The sequence below is a fragment of the Pieris brassicae genome, chromosome 1 (assembly GCF_905147105.1).
Source record: "Pieris brassicae chromosome 1, ilPieBrab1.1, whole genome shotgun sequence".
NCBI classification, from domain to species: domain Eukaryota; kingdom Metazoa; phylum Arthropoda; class Insecta; order Lepidoptera; family Pieridae; genus Pieris; species Pieris brassicae.
Genome location: NC_059665.1, coordinates 19,237,030 through 19,259,439, shown reverse-complemented (window position 1 = coordinate 19,259,439; position 22,410 = coordinate 19,237,030). Strand labels below are relative to the sequence as shown.

Sequence of the window (22,410 nt, the reverse complement as noted above, 5' to 3'; positions counted from 1 at the left end):
GCTTTTCTATTGATCCCTTGTACGTTATCTACATCAGCGAAACTATAGAGTATGTTTTGTATAAGCTTAGTATAGTGTCGTTTTACAGTGTGTTACCGTGTTGATAATTCATTGCATAGCGTTGCATTGTGACTACCTCTTTACATTGTCGAATAAAGGTAAAATTTTCACCTTTTGAACCACTTGATAGGACATGCAGTATATCCTAATTTTAGATTTAGTATCCGCTCGGAATCAAAAACCACTGTTATGATTATGTTTGAATGTCTTTTTTACATTTATAAATTTTATACTAGAGTATTTAATTGTTATATAAATAAAGTCTTAAGAATAGTTTTACTATGTTTCACGCAAAGGAAAGCAATATAAAATGACATTGTCTGATTGTATAAGCAATACCATTCATACGTCTGAAACGTTTCAAAAACTCATTTAAATTCCCTAAGTACGTGACTATTTACATAGTTCAATGAACCTTACATTGTGAATTTACTATACCAAGTTCCCTCTGGTTTTCGGCGCTCAAGGTGCGGTGCAAAAATGTGTAAACAGGGGCACGGTCGTAAATTCTTTTGACATGGTAATCCGTAGTATATCGACGATGTTTTCGTATGTTGATAGGTACGAAATGTTACATAAATAATCTGCCAGTAAACAAAGGTATTTCGGTCATCTAGACAACAAAAATAAAACGGAATATCATGAAAATAGTATATTGTAAATAAAATAAATGTGTGTCCAACATACGACATATAATATAACAACAGCAGTTCGCATATTGAAATTGTTATAGTGAATATCTACCTTCATTCATATTATTTTAAGTTTATATGTGTCGACAAAACCTTATAAGTTAAAAGTCTAAAAAATATTACATTATTATTCTAATTATAGTCATTTATTTTTATCACAAAAGTACACATTTTTAGTTTGAATAGATACTAGCATATCTTACAGTACTAGGAACATAATACCTAAAAATTTATATCTAGTGAAATTACGATTTTTTTTAATATTATGGCAGTATTTTTAACTTGCCAGTTTCAACTAAAATCCGATAATTATTTAAATCTTACCTAACCCGCTCTCTATCGTCACATTCATAAACTGGTACCATAAAGTTTAAAGCGTCCTCTCCAATACGAAATGAAACGAGTATAAGTTTAATTTTGAATTAGGTACCTGTCTTCTGTAACACAATAAAAGAACTTTCGTCAATTGATACTGTTCCTTTAAATCTGCAATAGCTGTATTTTAGACAACCGGCCTCTATCACCTGCATATAGAACTATCAAACTATAATGCCGAAAACACGAATCTTTTAGCGCCCATTTTTGTGCCATTTGGTTAGAAAATTTTAAGTCTTCTTCCCTGCCATCTATCACCAAATAATCAAACTAGTGTCTCGTATAAGATGATTAAAATAAATAAATTTTACGCTTTCTATATTTTTTTTGTTGTTTTAATGTAAGCTGTGTAAGATAAAGTTGTACTGCAATGGAGGAGAAAACGCAAAGCTATTTGCAGATGTCGCTATCATCGCTTGACCCATAACAATACGCATTCACATAGAGAAATAATATATACTGGGAATAGAGTCATCTTACAGCTTTTTTTGTCATATCATAATCTATACGTCGTTGTGAACATACAACGCCATCTCTTATCGATATCGAAAACTAACTATATGTATGTGTGTGTACCAATACATAGCTATGCACTATAAAAGGTAGAGAATTAGGTACAAGTACTAAAATGGTATAAATTATATAGGAATATGTTATATAATTTAGATCATAGTACTTGTACCTAGTTCTTATTAGTTTAATCAATATTGAAGTTCGAGAGTAACTTATATTGGTTGTATTACAATATTTGTAACTGCTTTACTGCAATACCCATAAACTGACAAAAATATTTAATTACCTACATGATACAATTAATTAAATAAAAGACCATTAACAAAAACGAAATATTTATATCTTAAAATATTTGTTTTTGTTGAAATATTCTTGGGCGAAAGATTTCATTTCATCATCACCAGAGTAGGTCAATTTTCCACATAATATTCGGTTGATTGACCTGCACCAACTGTATATTAAGACATTCATTGGCATTTCTTCAAATTGTTCTTTGAGATCCTTTTTCTATGTTACACATTTGAAGGGAAATGACACAAATATGTCAGTGTACATTTTTATCGTATCGTACCTTAATATTTACAGCACACTTTGGAACATTTATTTTAAATGTGTCAACACAAAGTAACACATACACTTTGTATTTCCTTAAACATTGGTCTTACTCGAGTGATGGATAATTTAACCACTTCTTATTTTTAAAATATTTTTTTTGCTGTTGTTTGTTTCATTTTGTTTGCCTAACACATCTTTTGTGCATGTTTTGCAACTTTTAATAATAATTATTGCTATTTTAACATGTTCCTCTGTTAATTTGTGCAGGCATCGGCAGCATACAGTACGTCCTTTCGAAAAGTCTTAAAACACCAACTAATCACTAAAAGCTCGACTCGACGTGCTTATAGCAGTATCTCACAATACAGAAAACAGGAAACAATACAACATGAACTACAGCAAAACGGTAGCGGTTGGCGTTCAAATACCTGATATAACATTATTTTTCTTGTTAAACTTTTAGGAAATATCCTTTGGAAATATTTTGCTAAATTGAATTATTTATTCACTTAATCTGCCTCTAAATATGCGTAAAAGTAAATCAAAGTAGTTTTTGAACGTTTGAAATGGTAATCACATTTTTATTAAAGCGGCATCCCTTGAGCACAGTAGAATCTAGGTGATCGTCTCTATAGGGCATTACCATCGAAATAAAAATCACGTTGTATGAGACTGTCCCCCCTCTGGTCTGAGTCAAGCGATGCCAGCGCTACTAGCGGCAAAGTTTGGCAGTTTTTTCCTCCATTATTATTTTATTATTTCATTAAAATTAATGAGATTTTAAAAAATATATATTTCCTAAAAAGTAGTGTGAAAGGAATAATATGCCAATGAATTATTAATATTTACAACGTACTATTATTGTACTAGTTATTTGTTACGTCTCCTTATTGATTGACAGTGACAGAACTAGAAGTCACAAGAATCCATCAATATTCAAACAACAAATTCGAATGAATTTAAGTTTTGCTTGTCATCGCCGCTTAAAATTACGGTGAAGCGGTGAATTGTATTTTTGATTTGAATGCTATCTAAATCTACCTTTGTAGTTTTTCATTAACTATAAACTTTTAAAACTATTTTCAATAACATAAGTTTGAACAATGAGTTCCATTGGAACAGGGGTAAGTGTTTCTATGTTTTTGTAAGTAGGTATTCCCGTCCTACAATTTGTTGTAAAATTAAAAGTTCGATTATTTAAATTAAAGTGTCAAGTATTTATGTAAAAAGATTACTTTCACCGAATAACTTAACTCATACCATATAATCCCAAATAACAGTAGTTTAGAGGTTAGATTTTCTAAATTATGCTTAATCACATAACTGATTTCAGTACGATTTATCAGCTTCTCAATTCTCACCCGACGGTCGGGTGTTTCAAGTGGAATATGCTGCAAAAGCTGTTGAGAATTCTGGTACAGTTATTGGCTTAAGAGGAAAGGATGGAGTAGTATTTGCTGTAGAAAAACTTGTAACATCTAAATTGTATGAACCTGGTGCTAATAAGAGAATATTCCATGTTGATGAACATGTTGGCATGGTGGGTATATTTCATATCCAGAATGTGTATATTTTTTAAGGCATATCAACATCATTATGTATTACTTTTGGGTTTGCTTAAGTAATTCATACCATAAGAAAATCTATGTAACAAAATCTTCAAAATGACAGCAGAATGAAGTCTTCTTAGTTGATTATGCTTTTTGTGTTATAAAGTTGATTAAATTAAAGGAGAAGCTTCAATTATCACTAACTTTTTTATATTCATTCACCTTAGTAAGTTACAGTAGTATATAATATAGTCAGCATTTTGCAATGGTTAGTTTACTGTTTCTCAACCTATTTGATTTGTGTCTTAACCATTAGGTACTGAAAAGAACATTTAAGATTTGTTATCTGTTAATCTGTTTATTTAACATAAAGTTTAGGTTATATACTATATGTTACTTATTGATTTTCAGGCAGTTTCCGGTTTAATCTCAGACGCAAGGCAAATAGTTGAAACAGCCCGTACTGAAGCCTCAAACTACAGATCTCAATATGGCATCCCAGTCCCACTAAAATACTTAAATGAGCGTGTATCTATGTATATGCATGCATACACTTTGTACAGTGCTGTCCGTCCATATGGATGTGCTGCAATTATGGGGTCTTGGTCAGAGCATGATGGTCCTCAAATGTTCATGCTGGAACCTAGTGGAGTCTCTTTTGTAAGTTTTATTTAAGCTTCTTAAAGTTAAAGAAATACATCTGTCACTGTCTTATACATTCCCTTTTTATTTTAAAATCGGTGATTGAAAATTTCAGTTATCTAAATTTTTTGAAAAAACTTGAAGATGGTCTATGAAATAAGCATTAATCAGCATCACACTATGTCAGTATTCACAATGAAAACAATTGTTTTTCTTATGCCTGACAAACCAGGCACAATTGTCTTCTACTAGCTCATCAAAAATAAGCATATTAATTACATTAATATTTTCTTAACTTTCAGTCATACTTTGGATGTGCAGTAGGAAAGGCAAAGCAAGCAGCCAAAACTGAAATTGAAAAGCTGAAACTTGCTGACATACCAGTCAAAGATCTTGTTAAAGAAGCTGCCAGAATGTATGTATATTTAAAAGTAGTGGAATGGGTAATATACTTTGATTATTTGCCATTTTCTTAATTCATCATCATTGTCAATGGTTATACAGCCCCTTGTGGGCCTTAGCCTCCTCAAGTACACTATGCCATCGCAATCTATCCAGTAATTCCCGCGTCCAATTGCGAACCCCTATTGTTTTGAGGTCCTTGACGACTCTCTCCCACCAACACAGCCTCGGTCTACTAGGTTTTTTCTTGCCACCGGGTTGTTATTTCAGTAAGGACCTTGGCGTTCTGTTGTTCGCGATTCTGTGGACATGTCACTCGGAGATCTCGTCTTTCTTGCTATTGGGGTCAGAACCATAAGTGAGCACTGGTTGCAGCAGAGTTTTGTACAGAACAAGCTTGGTATTCTTTCTGAGAAGTCGCGATCTGAAATATCTACGAAGGCCAAAGTAGCAGCGATTTGCTATCATGATGCGTCTACTGATCTCTTGGCTGGAATTATTATCACTAGTCACCATTGAGTCCAAGTAAACAAAGTCCTCACATTGTTCAAAGTTTACGTCTTCCATTACAAAGGCATTTCTTGCTCCTAATGGTGCTGTCACCATATACTTTGTTTTTTCCACTTTTACTGACAGGCCCGGCCCAACTGGCTATTTACTTTTTGAAGATTCTAAAATTTCCTAGTTTCGGAATTTTCTTAATTAACATTTAGAAATTGGATACAAAAATGTTGAGATTGCTATCACTTATACAGTTACTGCCTACTTATAGTTATGGAGCAGAGTTGTTTAACTTGCTAATTACTGAAATATTCCTTTAAACACAGTTGACTTAGTAGTGATCAAGATTTTGAAAGAATTACATGACAATATTTAAGTTTGGTAGAGGTCGTTGGAGGTATGTTCAAGTAAATTAAAAACCGTGGTCAACTGTCTTAAATCATTTAAAACAGGAGCTTATAACTAGCATTAAATTAGGGGTAGTGGGGCTTCGGCACTGGACCAAAAATCTGTAATAGATTTAGTTATGGGTTCTTAAAAGTAAGTTACACATCTGTTACCTATAGATAATATAAGTACATTTTGTTATAATATAAGTGCATTTGTACAATTGTACATTCTCAGAACCAAGAATGCTTTTTTACAATTTATGACTGTAAAAAACTTCATTAATACCAAAACAGATGTTTTACAGTTTATTGGCTACAAGTGTAAGATGATTGTTACTATTTCGTTTGCACTTTTCATTATTAACTAATATATATATACTAACTGCCCCCGCGAACTTCGTTTCTCCTTAATGTGGTTTTAGTTAGCCTTAATACCGTGACACGAAAGAATAATTTCACTATATTATCGTTTCTATAATTTGAATTAGATTTACACTTCGGTCTAAGTAACACGTGGTTGGCTATGCTAACACCAAAAATTAAAAAGTAGAAATAATTGAATTTCACGGTATTTCGCTTACTACAAAATAGATTTAATTTATACTTTAGCCTCAATAACACGTGGTAATCATGATACTGAATTGTAGCTGACATGACGCGTTTGTCGGTTTACCATAGCAGTGCCATCTATTGATTACTTACTCAATCCAGTCGAAAAGTATCGACATCTGTTAGAATCTTTTGGATATACAGATAATTGTGACTGTCAATTAATTATAGACAAATAATTTGTAATAAAATAAAATTGCGACTATAATTAAAGATCTAAGCTATCCTATCTCTTAAGTTGGACCAGACTGCTCACGGTGTGCCAGTTTAATTTAAAATCGGTTAAGTAGTTTAGAAGTCCATCGCGTACAAATATCGTGACAGGAGATTTAGGTTACATAACTCAATATATGATTTTTTTGTAAACTCAGCAGTTTTGACTTATATGTTTCAAAATATATAATTCACCATACATTTGAGCAGTAAAGCTCAACAGTTAGCTTTCAACATTAGTATCTCATCTATAAACAACAGTACTTTTTTGTTATTTTTCATTTTTTAATTTCCAGAATATACCTTGTCCATGATGAACTGAAAGACAAACAATTCGAGCTTGAGTTATCCTGGGTGTCTAAGGACACCAAAGGTCGTCACCAGTTGGTGCCTAAAGAAATTGCATCTGAAGCTGAGAACCAAGCGAAACAAGCACTGGCCGATATTGAGGATTCAGATGAAGGGGATATGTAAATAATAAAATTTTGATACATAGTTGGCTTTTATTTACTTCATAATAACTCCATTTATTTTTTATATAGTCCTCATCTTTTAAATCGACTTGGTTTTTATGTTGAATTAAAGATTGTTAGAGATGGATAAAAACAATAATTTACAAATTGAATTGGACAATTTTAAACTTTATAAAAGTTGATGCAGTGCCTTTTTACCGTAACTCTATATTAATACAAGCTCATTGAACTATCGGACTTTGTGACGACAAAAACAAAGTTCGATCGTTCGTAAGAATACAATAAGTTCGTACAATACAAGACAATTACTATATCGCACATTATTTATCGAGGATTATAAAATGAAATGTCATTTTCATGTTGTCTTTTCCGAATGTCTTACTCATCTAAAAAAATAATTGACACATTCTAAAAAATAAATAAATAAACTAGTCAGATATTCATAAATTTCTTAGACAATCTACTGTAAAATCAACCTTAATTGGAAACAATTATTATATAAATAATTATTAAATCACAAATCAGTATCTCGTTACTAAAGTAATATTCTTTCTTCGTAATACTCTATTCTCGATTATGCGGACTCATGCACGATATGATATGAATGAAGAGCTGCTAGATTAGATTTCCGGATTTCTGCATTCACTTTATATTTGGCCTTAGGAAAATGATCATGTCGCACCTTTATTTCGAAACCGTTACTAAACGAAATTTTTACTAAATATAGTTAACAATGGCATTTTGTTCAAATCGTCAAAATCTGCAGAAGGAATTTGATGTCCATTTAATTTCCCAGTATTTTAGTAGATGGCGCTAAATTTAAACGTTACTAAACTGAAATTTAAAACATAGTTATTAGCGAAACCGTTACTACACAAGTCACCTAGAATTTACGAAATCGACTTAAAATTTTATAAAAAGTGTAACTATTTGTTTAGCTAGCTTAGATTTTGACATCAATGTGAAATATTTGTTAAAGAGTGTTTTTAGTTTAGTCACAGTTTATTTATATACGACATTAATGCTAGGGAAATAACATTTTTAGTTGAATTTAATATTTAGATGTTTTGTTTATTTGACCTGTGCATAAAATATCTTTAAAATAAATTATAGTAGTCCTTATAATAGCTAGAATTTTATTTTGAATATAACATAACTTTACATATTTGAAAAACTAATGATTTCAAAAGTGTTACTATAAAAATTCAAGTTCCTATAAAAATGTAATCATAGAAAATATTAAATTATATAATTTACACACCTTAAAAAGAAGCCGACTATATTTTAACAAATAATCTCAAAAATATCTTTAATAAGACTTACTTAGAGAATTACTTTTTTACAAAGAGATAAATAATGATGCAAAAATCGTAAATTCTTTCTTCTGTAAAATTTAGTCTTTTTGTGTAATAACGGTTTCGAAATCAAGGTGCGATGTGTCTAAATGCCGCAGGCAACTCAGGTTAGACGTGACGCTCACATCCTTCAACTTCTATACTCAATTCTTTTCATTCCCAAAACTCGTAACTTATCTTAAAAATTAGTTAAAATTCTCAGGTTCTTATAACTTTATGTTACTCTAATAGATGCTGTATGTTAATTCCATCTTCTCATTATCATTCATAGCTCATCTTTTTGGGCAACCCGTTTAGGATCTCTGCCATTAAGTTGTGGAATACCTTCCCCGACTCCACACGATCTCTCTTACTTCTTTAAGTCTTCTACATAAACACTTCATAACTAAACTCTCCCCTGCTCAGTCGTGCCTTTTGTAATTCATGTATTTTTTATTATTTTGTATTACATTGTAATTCATAATCCGTGGGATTAGTTTTTAGTGTATTTTATTAATTTATTTTAGATTGATTCAAGTTGTATAATTTTTTAGTCTTACTTGTAATTTTACTGTCGCTGATTTGGTTATGCATTTCTTGCACCTCACTTTTAGTATTTTCACTTAAGTCGTAGAGCACAAAACAAAAAGATAGAAACAACTGTCAATTAAAATTACCATGAACCTTAATACGTGGGTAACACTGAAAGTGTTTAGAACGGGCCATTTAGAAACATTGCTAATGAAAACTTTTTTAAATTTCAATTTTAGAAGTCTGGTAACCTAATGTTATTGCAATATTGCATTCATTTGGCATTTGTTTTTGTGAATTGGCGACAAATCTACAAAACTTGTTCAACGTGAAAATTAACCTAAGGCGAGACAATTTTCGAACAATGATTTATTATGACTTGCGACAATCAGCTCAGTGGGTGTTTCCTTTCGAGGATCGGCCAACTAAGGTAAAGAAAGGAAGAAGTAAAGGAAAAAAGACGATTGCCTCATTCTTTGATAGGAAAGGTTATTTCGCGACAGTTACTGCAGACTGGTATGTCAATCGCTGTTTACCTGTTGTCTTGGAAAAAAAATTGACAACAGCGCCCTCGAAGCAAGATTCTCCTTCACGTGGTGAAGGAGGAATGGGTTTTCCTCAGTGATTCTATCGAATGCGATGATGTGTAGAGAGGAAGAGAGATTACTTCGAATAACAATAAAAGTATTGGCAACTTTCTACATTAAGCCGTTTTTCATTTTCTAAACATTTTCAGTGTTACCTAAAGTGGCACCTAAAAAAGAACTAGTAGTAGTTAGTATACGTATTTTCTATTTATTGATGTCATATTGACAAATTTTCTCTGGTGAGCTACGGGTTTTAAACCCTTCGTTCTTCAGTGATTTTGTGTCTGCATTTTAACCTACATTTGTCTCCAAATAGTGCACAAATAAACTTTTCTCTCATTTATACATTTTTATCAGCAGTAACATAGGCGAAGTCACCTTTTTTTTGAAACTTCGTTAGAAGATTTGTTTTGTTTCATTCTGATTCATTCATTCATCTGATTGCTGGCTGAGCTAATCTTTTACGACGATGCAAATTGGGAGTGATCTCCAGATTTGAAATCTGATTTATCAGCCAGAGGAGGATTTTGACCACTATCCTCTAAATCAAAACGATTTATGCTCATACTTACTCCATACTTTGTTGGAAACACGTATGTAATTTATGAAGGCAAACAAGAGTCCTTGACTTTTTTAATTTAATAGTTTTTTTTATATAAAACGGGGGGCAAACGGACAGAAGGCTCACCTGATGTCAAGTTACACCGCCGCCCATGGACACTCTCAATGCCAGAGGTAACTTTTGTATACATCCCATTCGTTATGTTCTTCCACTTGTGTTTCTTCTCTGTATTTCAGATATACAATCTTTTTGGTTTGTCATTAAATATGTATGACGTTTCATAGAGTTAGTCTTTAGATTTGTTTCGTTATGATTCATTTATAAACCCACTTTTCTGCTCTTATTGTTTCTCTCTTTGATTGTAAGAAGTGTATAATTTTTTCTTATCCTGGGAATTTCCATAGTAAATCAATGTTATCAATATCGTTAGCAAAGCGAATATGAGTTATATGTTTTATGTTGAGGGTTATCATCTGTAATTAGGGGTCTACATCTAGTTTGGACTAGCAAAATTATGCTGCGAGCCTTTAAAAATACATACAATCATGAGAATCCATAATGTAAAATAAAATATAATACCACTTAAATAAGAACGATTAAACGTAATCGTTTCTCGTAAATTGCTTGTAAAAAGGTATAATTTGTATGATGCGAAATTGAAAAATTGCATGCAAGTGTGTAGGTTGACAACTTATTTTAAATAATTATTTAAGGATTAGTGTATTGACACCTACAATGAACAATCTTCGGCTACTGGGATGACGTCTTATCCTAAACGACGCGAATAAAGTAATGTCTACGTTACACACGTAGACATTACTTTATTCGTAACCAAATACTAACCTAACCTAATCTATATATATTTTCCCGACCTCAGCTGCATGAAGCAGGATTGTTATCTGCCCTGGTTACCTGTTATCAAAAGGCCGGCACTGCATTTTAAAGCTCATGTTTACATTACATTTAAAGCCGTGTAGAGTTGTTTACTTTGTCCATTTCGTGTTACTTAAGAAAGATAACTTTTTGTTGTCTTTGCCTAATTAGGTTTTATTATGTTCAATTTATCATGGGGATCTTTTTTAAGTACATAACGCACCAATTAGGTACTGAATAATACTAGAAAGAATTAATAATATCGTTGAATTATAAATTATTGGAAAATTGCCATTCATATTATGAGGATATTACTGAGTATGAATAATAAAATCTAAACGTTATATCAATGAAATGATATGTACTATATGTGCTGACAGAAAACTTCAGATTTTTTATTATATAATTGATTCAATGAGCCTTGTTAAAAATGTAGTAGTTCTTAATATTTCAATTAAAAACCCTTCTTTTTTTTCGTTTATTATTTTATTAAATTGAAGAAAAATAATTAGGTATTAACAATATAAAAGGAAAAAACTAAATAAATCGACTATCCGTACCACACTTCATATTGAGCGTTTTCTATTTAAGCGTGTAATAAAAATGTGTTTATTAAAATTGATAAAATTCTAACCAACAATGTCGAAGTTAGATCAACTTCCGAAGAATTTTGTCAAAACTTTTTATCGTCACATAAAGTATGTTAACTTTTTGGGAATCGATATTTTCGACGATTCGAAGGCGAATAATTATAAAAGACAGTGTCAACTAGCAATTCTTTACAGTGCACTGCTATCGACAGTTTGTGGGCAGTTTTTATATTTATTTTTGAGCCATAGAACAAATGCTAACTTTTTGGACATTATTAACGCTTTACCTGCAACTCTTATGGCAACACAAGGTATATATAAAGTTATATTGTCTATTGAAAGACTATATTTATTACCTCCCTTCAAAGCAACCAGAAATCAATCCTTTTTGAGGCACTTTCCAATACACAACTCAGGTTCTATATATTTTTATCAAGGGTGCCTAAAGTGAGAATAAAATTTTAGTTTTAAATATTATAATATTTTCTATATAGAGGTGTAAATTATACTATAGATACTTCAACTTGATCGTTTCAGATATTGTTAAATTATGTATACTAACGATTAAGAGAAATGAAGTAAGAAAAGTCATTCTGGCGTTATCGGAGTTGTGGCCCGTTGACTTTAATTCAAAGAAGATGAACACAGTTTGTATTTGGACAAGGCGTCTATCACTTTTTGAACGAAGTAAATATTTTATTATAAAAACAGGTATTCAAGCAACATTTTTCATTGGCAATAACAATGATATATGTGCCATTTCCGGTGGTCCTTAATTTGTTAAGAGTTCGTAGCGATCACTAATAATGGATGATGGATGACATTAATGAATCATAAAGCTCACTCTTGCTCTCTATGCTCCTGAGATCCTTCTTCGTTCCCTACATGCAAGATATGTTATGCTTCAATATAACAGTAGTCAGACAAAATAAAGAATTAGCAACGTGACCAACAAGTTATAGTAGTGTTGAAAATACATTATAACTTTATTTAGATTGTAATAAGTTACGCTATAATGGCGAATCAGTTTCATTAATTATTTTTATTATTGGATACCATCTGTAAGTCTGTTTAGGATAACGCTTATCTTTTATTCTAGAGTTATACTAATGTATATACATCTAGACTAGATTACTAACGATAAAAATACCTTAAATTTACGGACGGAATTTCTACAAAACACAAAAGTTAGCTATATCTTCAAGATTTTAATTAATCGGCCTCCTTTAAATTCACTGTCTATTTCATTTGTACTTACCGAATCAAAGGGCAATTGTTACGTTAAAAGTACTTTCTAACATCACTTATTTTTTACAGCTTTTTATTACTGCGGCTACGTAGCTATAACATTCTTTTTTCTTGTGCCTTTACTGATGACAATATACACAAGTGTAACTACATCAAAGATTGACTATCAGTTTCCACTAGATATATATTTCTTCAGCTTTTTAAAATCTCATTGGGCATATGCGGCTGCTTATTTTTATATTTCCATTGTGGGTAAGGAATTTGTCTTTGTTTGTAGCTGATTTTTCCAATATATTGGAGAGTCAATGTAAAACGATCTATTATTTGTAGGTGGAACAGTTCATATATGTGCTTACATAGCAATAGATTTTATTCTTACATCAATAACATTTGACGTAAGTGGACTGTTAGCGGCATTACAACTTGATTTAGCTGATATGAACGTATATAATGAGGAACCAGAAAACGATTACAGTCTGCTTAAGGAAATTGTGAAGGATCATCAAAAATTGCTAAGGTATATGGGCCATTCAAGTATTATATGAGTAGTAGATCTACTGTAATTTATGCCTTCCCCCACTTCCAATTTATCAGCAAAAGCAAGTAAAGCTCTCAAGAATAATGGTACATAAACGTATTATTTATTTGTAGGAATACTCGAAACTGCATTTCGAATTCAAGCATAGAGAGTTGTTGGATAATATTTCTAAAATAGTAAATAATTACTATTGACGTAATCACCAAATAAGAAAATCAAAGAGCTCCCCCCATTTTAGAATTTCAAAGATAACGAGCCGGTGTTCGAGGCATTTTTGTATAACTGATGTCGGCTGATAATACCTATACGAGTCAATAATATTTGAGTTGGAATTGAGTTACTTCGCAGCCATCATGTCACTTAGGGTCTTCTATCTAATACTTATATAATAATAATTGTTATTGACATAACCTGAACACGCCCATTTAACATTTTATATCTTTATTATGAAAGTAGAATATATGTATCTGATTCTGTTTATTTTGATAAAGTTTATCTTTTCAGGGTTGTCGATAACGTCAATCTTATATTTGGACCTTTGCTGTTCGCACAAGTGACGTTTTCATCTATAATTATCTGCTGTTTTGGGTTTCTTACTATAGTGAGTACTGGAGTGTCCGCTAATTTTTCAGTTTCAGTCTGATTAAGTGTATTCTTATCTTCATGGCAATAACATTTATTTAACCAAAGCTTCATTATAAATGGTGACAGAACAGAGTAATACTAAATAAACAAGATAAACCAAAGACAGTTTTCCTACCGGCAATATAAAAGTTATATTAAACTGACACTGTCGGAAAAATATCTAAACAGATATTTATATTAATATATGTTCATCCGGTTACAGCACAGTGAATCTATTATATCTAAGTATGTGTCGTTATTTAAGCGTCACTTTCGATTTTAATAGAATAATTTAAAAAAATGGAAATAGTAAAACACGATCGCACGTAATATTGACGATGATTTTAAATAACAAATACTTATATAATTTATTGAATTATGACTTTAATAGAAATCCTTCATTAGGTCGGAAAAGATTTAATCAAGAGTCTGCTAGCGACATTTGGAATAATACTTGCCATGTTCAATTTCTGTTGGTCTGGACAGCTTCTATCAGATGCTGTAAGTATATGTCAAGGGACCAAAAAACTATTTTTATAATATACTAACAGTATCTAAATATTCATCATAATCTCCGATATAATAACATTATTTTAATATAATTGTAATACTAAGTCGTCCTACATCAGTAGAAATTATTAAATTACACAATTATAGTTTTAACGTACTTATTAACGTAGATGAACTTGATATTATTCGCTTTTAAATGTGTTTAAGCTCCTGTGATCCCGTGGTATATAATTACAATTATGGATACACTTCTAATGATGAAGGCCAAATGATCTGTAATTTAAAAATAAAATAAACCTAACTAAATTTCTCCTTGTCTATGGATATTTCCTTTTATTATTATTGTAGAGCTCTGGTATAGCTGAAGCTGCATACAACTGTCCTTGGTACAACAGAAGTGTTGAATTTCGAAAATATATTCTGATTATTATTATCAGGTATGTTGAAGTAAAGATATAATAAGGGTACGATTCAGAAATTATGTACGCTTTTGACATACAGGGAGTCACACTTAGCGATTATCTAAATATACACATAGAGTCGATACTTAACACTAACTATGTAGGTTACGAGTATGTATTAGCATACTTACTCCTATGTATGAACTTTGAATCTTACAATAAGATTTGCAGTTTATCTTTAATAAAACTATAAGAGCTTACTGCTCACACTGGCGAAAAGTACAGGAAGGTAATTCTTACTTTCCAGAGCACAAAAGCCGTGCACGTTATCGGCATTAGGATTCTCGGACGTGACTTTGACCACACTTTCAAAGGTATTTTTTTGTTTGTATTTTTAACGACACAACACAAATGCGACAATTTGAGCGATTTATCTTATATTTAGTATGGCAGCGTCAACATACGCGCCTCGTGAATTGAAGCCATAATTTCAGTCACAGAATACTAAGCAGCTTGTCTATACGAATAAATCATCAAAGAATAAATGCAATCGGAAACCAATGTAGAGTTGTAGCGTTATTCTATAAGTTTGAATATGAAATCGTTGAATTCATTGCAGTTTGAATAAATATATAAACAAATATAAATTGTCTTTTCCAGATATTAAGTACGTCGTGGTCATATTTGTCACTACTGAATCAAATGTATGAAGATATTGCATAAAATTATAGATATATTTGACACATTATAAAACAGTAGACGAGACACTGCACGCAGAATATTTTTATTTGTACACACAATTAAGTAGTGGAATGCGAATGTATACAGTAAATGGACTAAACATTAGTCTACAATCACATGGATTTTCTTAGTATTTCTTCTTGACGTCTAGTCTAGTCTATCACATGTCCGAGCATCCGGATGGAAAAATGAAGTAAGGCCGAGAAAGATGACGTGGTAGACGCATTTTCCTTTTTAGTAGAAATAAAACAAACTAGGAGGATGGCTTGTTTCAACCGGCGATAATTCTGCTTTTCTACGTTCGAAGGCGTAGGCGATGCAAAGAATTTTTGCTTCATAGGAGCACGCTCTTAAATTTTCGTGGGAACAACACGCAAACAAGTGTGAACAAGAACAAACATGTATTGTATAGCCGGCACATCGGCCCGTCATAAAACCGGGCCGAGTTCTAACGGTCACGCCGATCTACTCGAAACCTCGGCGGCCGGATGACGGCGCTCGGGTGACGGGCGTGCGGTGGACACATGGCCATATTAAATGTATGTATAGCCAAATCGGCGCCGTCATTTCTTTCTCGGTGACGGCGGCGGTGGGCAAACGGCCTAAGGGAGGTAGTGAGCACGCAAATGTCCTCTAAGAGTTAGAGTGATAGCAATAATTAAATGAAAACAAGAGAATAGTTTGTAATAATTACTTTGTATTGTCAATTTATGTGTAATATTTCACAATTTGCAATTATATTAGGTACAAATTAATTAAAATGACTCATTATTTATAAAATCTACAATATAATCTCATTTGTTTCGAACTTAATTAAATATTTACAAAATATTATATCTCATAAAATTGTATACAATGTAAAGTAAATACATATTATAAATACATAAAAAATAACTATTTACATATTAGGTCCGTTACTTAAGCCATTTTTATTCTTGCTGTGGGGTTACTCTCGGATATAACTGCAACAAATAATTTTAATTAACATTTATATCCTGTACATACTATATAGGCTATTAAGGCGTTTGTCGGCTTATCTCCCAGTTACGCTGACACGTTGACGAACTAGTTTAAAATGCATAACTTCAAACCTATATTATAACACCATTCCAGCTCCTTTATTGACTATCGCCAGGATGGTGTTTTCAAAGAATTTAAGATTAACTTTAATTTTTAATAAACGAAAGTAAGTTTTTCTGTGAACACTTTGTAAGTATGTATTGTAATTATATTTACTCTACAAATTGTCAGATTCATTAACTTTTGGATACACACTTATATACGGGCCCATCTCTAATTGCCATGAGAACAAAGAGAATCCTGCTTTTCTTTTAAATTTCTTGAAGAACCTTGAGTCGCATTGGTTAGGAAATACTTCAATAGACAGCTTCAAAAATTGCCTTAAAAACGCTTAGTTACGGAACGACGGACGTCGAGGTGATACGGATGGTATTTTTTATTTTGCCTTGACGTCGGATAATGCAATTCAGCTGCGGGTATTAGACCGAACAACTCTTCTGACTCACTCCCCATGGTAAATGCGTACGTAATATGACTTGTCTGTGACGATTACAATCGCTCTTCGTTGAATACGGTCAAGCGGAAGAACCTGGTACTGCGGAGGTACCCAGAGGTGATAACATTACTCCGTGTGGGGCCGAATTTGCGGTTTAAAGAGATAATCAATAATAGGAACTTTCAATTAAGTATAGACGTTAATTGTTTATAGTAACATACTACAACATATTAGTAGGTAATCTTTTTACAACAAAGTTAAAAATTAACGTACTATTCATAAATCTAACTCACCCCAAGCAAGTTCCGAGGCACGTATCCCTCATGCGTATCATCTCGACACCACCACCACTCCCTTTCATTGTCGTCTCCCTTCCTCAGCACCTGAAGCCTCGCGCCCGTCTCGAACGTCAGTTCGTCGGAACGCGCCGCCGTATATGAGAACACGGCGTATACTATACCGCTGTTCATTATACCTAGTTTCTCTTGAACACCTGGAAATTTAAAAAAAAATATTTTTTGTAAAACAATATAGGAAATTTTTTCCAGTTATGTTTAAAATCTACGCGAAGTTACAATTCCAAAGAGGTAATGCTTCATTGAACTTACTATAGAGGTACTCTGAACAGCCGTCAAAGCCTTCTTCATCTTCCTCACATTTCTCTGCTGCAGTCTCGTGGTCTGACAGTGTCGTTGCAAATATGCAGGCGCCTGGAAATATAAATATTTAAAACAAATGATTAAAAATATTTTCTCTATTTTGGTAAGGTTAACATAAACTCGGTATATTAATAATCCAATAATAATATTACTACGAAAAATTACGCACAAGAACACGTTCTCATAGTAGTTATGGATGGAGAAGAATTCTGTTATCTTTGTCAAAATTAGGTCACTAGTAAATTGTACATGCAATAAAAATGACTCACCATTATCGACAAGGAATCGAACCATGGGTAGGTTGTTGCACGACGCGGCGCAATGGAGAGGAGTCCAGCCGTCGGAGTCTTGGGCGTTGACATCGCAACCCAACTCTACTAAAAACCTGAAAAAAATTGCCATAATCTGTGAACACTATATACAATATATGAAATAAATCAACTACAGTATCGCTTAACCGGCTTCGCGATAGTAAACCGTAAACCTAAAACAATTTAACCTAAACCTTTCCTTAAACCATTTTAGATATTGGCAATAAATGCCATACATATACATGCATATAAATAAAGGTAGTTTATGAGTTGATCGCTAACAAAAAGGTAGACGCGGCGGAGGTCTTATTTTTATATTAAAGGCCGACTATATGCGGGCGCTGAATTTATTATATTATCAAACTCTACAAATTTTTCTCTAGGACTCGATCACGTCGACAACGACCCTATAAATCCGACTACCACGAAAAAGTCCTTCTTTTTTGTGATCATGTATAACTATGACACTCACCAATAACGTATTTCTTAAAATCAGTTCAGTTGGTCCAGAGATTACCCCAACAACCTCACAAACCTTACCTTGTTATTATATTATATTAATTGTCTTATAAATACAAATAATTACTTGACTATCTCGAAATGGCCAGCACAGATGGCGTTGTGTAAAGCTGTAATTCCCTCGTCGTTCGCAGCGCTTGCATTTTGCACCTGCAAATGTATTGATTGTAATTAATAATGGGGGAATGTAATTTGATGTAGCGCCCTCTGTTGATATATTGTATATCATTGGAGGCAAACTTTGTAACTAATAATAATGTTGTCGACATAACAAAAAGGTAATTTTTAGCACCTTCAAATCCTGGATCTATCAAGATAGATTTCCAAAATATTATATAACATTTCCAATTGAATTAAAAATTACCTGTGTTGCAGTCTTCTTAACAAGTTCCAATTCGCCCTCAAGACTAGCATCTAACAACAAAGCGAGAGGGTCGAAGCTAACTCGCCTCGCGAGCGGAGCCTTACCCCCTTGCTTCAGATTTCCCTTCTTAGATCTTCGGACCACATCATTGCGAGACTCCTGGTTAAGATCCACTGAGCTTATTTGCTCCACTATATCAGATACATCTTTATCTTCCTTATCGCTACCATTTGATATGTTATTATTCATCGGTTCCTCCTTTTTTAGCCTCTCCTTGTCATCTTCCATTTCTGGGAAAAGAAATGCGGGAGGCATTTCGATACGTCTGTTGTTTAGGCCGTTTTTCGCGTTCCTCAGTTTTGGTTGTTCGCTTAGCGGTGGTTTCCTAATTGTTAAGGGGCGCGCTTTAATGATCATATCATTTGAGTTTCCGTTTTCTTTCTGAGATTCGCTCTCTGTTGAGTCAGGTGGGTTCGCTTCGCGAAAACCAGTATCGTTGTTAGCCGACTGTCTCGGTGGAGTCTGTAACGTAATTAATATAATATTAGTAATCTTAAAATAAATTGAATAATACCTGTCAAAAAAGAGATTTTAAGGTCTGTACAAAGGGTTCATAATTTTAACTAGAATTTGATGAGCAACATACCTTGATACTGGGTTTGGGAGGTAGCGCTGGTTTAGGCGATTTGTCGGCGCTCACGTCGGGTGTCGAAAGGGGAGTGCTGGCACTTTGCGGAGGCGACAAAAGCAGGCTTTGTGACAAATTCTGGCCGCTCAAGTTCGAAATGCCCGATGCCGTGTTTCTGATCTGGTTTTGGGAAGGATTAGCGTTAAGGGTCTGTGTCTGAACGGTTTGCGGTTGAACCGGCTGGATTTTTGTCGAGGATGTCTGGTAAATGGGTGATGGTTTGCCGACCTGAACCGATGTAGGGGCTACACTCGATACGGGTTTCTGCAATGAATGATGGTGATATTTACAAATGTTGGTGCGCAGAGCGATGATGTGGTTGAGAAATATATATTACATAGTACATAGTTCAATTAGTTTAAATACCTCATAAATTTGTAGTCAGTACAAATTTTGTTAAACTTTGTATTATAATATATACTTTTCCAGTAATCTACGATACAAGCACAAAGTAAAGCGTGATTAATTGAATGCATATTTTATGGCGATGACATGAGAATGAGACTCACCCCGAATCCTATAGAACTGCTGGCTGAGGAGCTAGACAACATGCTTGGCGAACTTCCTTTCAAATTACCCTGACTTTTGCCATTCTTCGAATCTTGACTATTACTTAACCTAGAATTCTGTTGATATGCATGATTTTCTTTTCCTTCTTGATTACATCTGCTGGATGAATCTGATTTTTGTAGCTGATATGTCTGCTCTTGATATGCTGTTTCTTGACTTAGAGGTGTCGCGAGGCTTTTATTTACAACCGAAAGAGGCGTAGAATGCACCGTCATATGGTTTACATTTTGATTCTTATCTTCTTTTCCGTTCACTTTTCCATTAGGGAATTTCGTGTTATATGGAAGCGTTTGATATTTAGGATCCGATTTGCTCGCAGCAAATTCTGGAGGGAATTCTTGTTCATTAATTTTAGGTTCTTTTACATTTTGATTGCTGTTTGAACTGCTGGTGCTGTTTGGACTATACTGTTGTTTTGGGAAATCGGAATATTTGTTAACGTGATCGAATATAGATTTTTCGTAGGAATTCGTTATTCCCTGCTGAACGTGGTTAAATGCATTTGTATCCGGTTTGTTTGGGTACTGGGTGGGATATTGTTCCTGCGATTGTTGAATGTGATAGTTGCCATTGTATAGGGGGTTCATCAGTGGTTTTTGCTGTAGAAAATGAGCTTCTTGCTGCGTGAGGTGGTTTTGGATGTTTTCACTTTGTGTTAGTTGTTTTAATGGCACATTATTCTGCTTCATAGCCTGAAAAAACGTTGATTCTCTGAATTAACTAGCACACACTACTTGTTAGTAATTAGAGCAAAGGAATTTTGCAACTAATACAAGATCATAAATAAAATCAAACTAGATATAAATTGAAATATCTATTAATTAAAGCAAATCTAACATTATATGCAATAGCCTTTCTATATATATATATATAGAAATATATAAATAAACGAGCGACGCATTTGATTTTACAATATATATATATATTTGTAAATACACCTTTCTATAGCGCGAAAGTTGAAAATGAATGAATCGCTTTTAAACAATTGTAACTCTACCATGAGATTTTTGACTTTATCAGATGTTTAGTACTAATGTTAAATGACTTTTATGAAAGCTTACTTTTAGACAAATAAATGTTTTAGGAAGTAAAGTCATGGTAGAGCTACTAAAAAGTGCTTCACGATAAATTGTTTCATAAGTTTTACCTGGAAATTGTTGTTATGCACGCTCTGCGCGTGTGGTATATGGTTATATGGCTCTACAGCAGCCACGTTGCCTCTTTGTGGGTTCTTTGGTTGGCTAATCTGGTTACCAGCGGGGTAATTGGGCAGTTGCTGCATCGGCGTGGGATTGTTATTTCTGAAAAATAAAATATTGAAATTATTAAGCGTATCCTTTGTGTCCGTGTGTCTTATAAGCTTCTGTTTGAGACGAGAAATTATTGTCTATTAAATAATAAACCATCATCCGAATGAACAGAAAGCAGTTTATTATGTTTTAAATTTAATTTTCCGAAAAAAGAACGCTTGTTTTTAATATAATATTTTTAAATGAAAAATCATCTAAAAACAAAAGCAATTACTTACTTACTTACGTAGCAAGTATTAGTAAGACAAACGCTCGAAGCCTGAACTATTAAAACTTTAGCACTGTAAAAGTTTCCTCACAAACTTTGTTCTCGTAGTTTCTCGAGATAATCTCAGGACTATGTTCCAGATTAATTTGCAGAGATAGAGTAGTACAGTTGAGTAAGAGTTGGTACGTTACAACTTCATAATATTTTTGAAAAGTTTTTATCGCGTATGAGGTTGATTGAATATATTCTAGTTCTACGCGAATTTTGCACATTGTATATCTATATTTTTTGTATATAAGAGTTAAACTTGATATTGTCATGTTTATATTGTTTAAATTTTAACGCATATTTTATGGCGATGACATGATTATGTTGCATTTTTTCCACGAGTTGTGGGAAATTAACCTTGTACCTACCTACTGTAATCCTTCCTATTACACAGTAGATCGTTTACACGTTATAGGAATCGCGTTGTAGTAGTGTGTACTTTGGTACAGAAATAAAATTCGTAAACATCCCATAGGAAAATATCTAAAACCGATATTTGACAAGGTAAGAAATAACGTACTAATTTTATTCAAAAACTTAACACCAGAAAAGAACCTTAAGATCTTTCTCGAAAGAATAACGATACCTACAACGGTACAGGCTTTTTGGTAAAAATATTACTCCAGATGGAATTCTTAAATTAATATTCTAAATCTGTGTTAAAATTAAAAAAATTATACAGTCTCACAGAGTACTGCTAATAT

General features: G+C 33.0%; 3 protein-coding genes across 9 annotated transcripts in view; 2 read left to right on the top strand and 1 right to left on the bottom strand.

Annotated features, from left to right (window-relative positions):
- Positions 1 to 3,137: 3,137 nt before the first annotated feature.
- Positions 3,138 to 6,996, top strand: LOC123714377 (proteasome subunit alpha type-3). The gene is made up of 5 exons (XM_045668616.1): positions 3,138 to 3,319; positions 3,529 to 3,735; positions 4,157 to 4,405; positions 4,690 to 4,802; positions 6,798 to 6,996. Exons 1-5 carry the CDS (start codon positions 3,299 to 3,301, stop codon positions 6,973 to 6,975), a joined length of 768 nt encoding a protein of 255 aa, XP_045524572.1. The 5' UTR covers positions 3,138 to 3,298; the 3' UTR covers positions 6,976 to 6,996.
- A 4,753-nt stretch (positions 6,997 to 11,749) lies between these two features.
- On the top strand, positions 11,750 to 15,495 carry LOC123706648 (odorant receptor 85b-like). The gene is made up of 8 exons (XM_045655924.1): positions 11,750 to 11,762; positions 11,989 to 12,138; positions 13,030 to 13,216; positions 13,742 to 13,838; positions 14,267 to 14,362; positions 14,720 to 14,808; positions 15,080 to 15,146; positions 15,433 to 15,495. The coding sequence occupies exons 1-8, from the start codon at positions 11,750 to 11,752 to the stop codon at positions 15,493 to 15,495; spliced, it is 762 nt and encodes a 253-aa protein (XP_045511880.1).
- A 721-nt stretch (positions 15,496 to 16,216) lies between these two features.
- Positions 16,217 to 22,410, bottom strand: part of LOC123708795 (apoptosis-stimulating of p53 protein 1) — a 175,796-nt gene continuing 169,602 nt past the window's right edge. For 4 of the 7 annotated variants that reach the window (XM_045659717.1, XM_045659699.1, XM_045659707.1 and 1 more), the window contains 9 exons: positions 21,288 to 21,441; positions 20,080 to 20,832; positions 19,529 to 19,834; positions 18,883 to 19,404; positions 18,586 to 18,668; positions 17,958 to 18,073; positions 17,638 to 17,739; positions 17,323 to 17,522; positions 16,217 to 16,475 (listed from right to left, as the gene is read on the bottom strand). In XM_045659717.1, coding sequence (XP_045515673.1) covers positions 16,443 to 16,475; positions 17,323 to 17,522; positions 17,638 to 17,739; positions 17,958 to 18,073; positions 18,586 to 18,668; positions 18,883 to 19,404; positions 19,529 to 19,834; positions 20,080 to 20,832; positions 21,288 to 21,441 — 2,269 coding nt within the window. In that variant the 3' untranslated portion in view covers positions 16,217 to 16,442. The remainder of the gene's footprint in view (positions 16,476 to 17,322; positions 17,523 to 17,637; positions 17,740 to 17,957; positions 18,074 to 18,585; positions 18,669 to 18,882; positions 19,405 to 19,528; positions 19,835 to 20,079; positions 20,833 to 21,287; positions 21,442 to 22,410) is intronic. The other 3 variants (XM_045659741.1, XM_045659732.1, XM_045659724.1) reach the window with 2 other exon arrangements.

What these genes read in the sequence shown, in the direction of transcription:
- LOC123714377 (XM_045668616.1), top strand. Translation starts at nt 3,299, where the DNA reads ATGAGTTCCATTGGAACAGGG. An exon ending in TTGATGAACATGTTGGCATG is followed by an intron (nt 3,736 to 4,156) that starts GTGGGTATATTT and finishes ATTGATTTTCAG; the next exon opens with GCAGTTTCCGGTTTAATCTC. An exon ending in GTTAAAGAAGCTGCCAGAAT is followed by an intron (nt 4,803 to 6,797) that starts GTATGTATATTT and finishes TTTAATTTCCAG; the next exon opens with AATATACCTTGTCCATGATG.
- LOC123706648 (XM_045655924.1), top strand. An exon ending in GTTTTGGGTTTCTTACTATA is followed by an intron (nt 13,839 to 14,266) that starts GTGAGTACTGGA and finishes ATCCTTCATTAG; the next exon opens with GTCGGAAAAGATTTAATCAA. An exon ending in CTTTGACCACACTTTCAAAG is followed by an intron (nt 15,147 to 15,432) that starts GTATTTTTTTGT and finishes TGTCTTTTCCAG; the next exon opens with ATATTAAGTACGTCGTGGTC.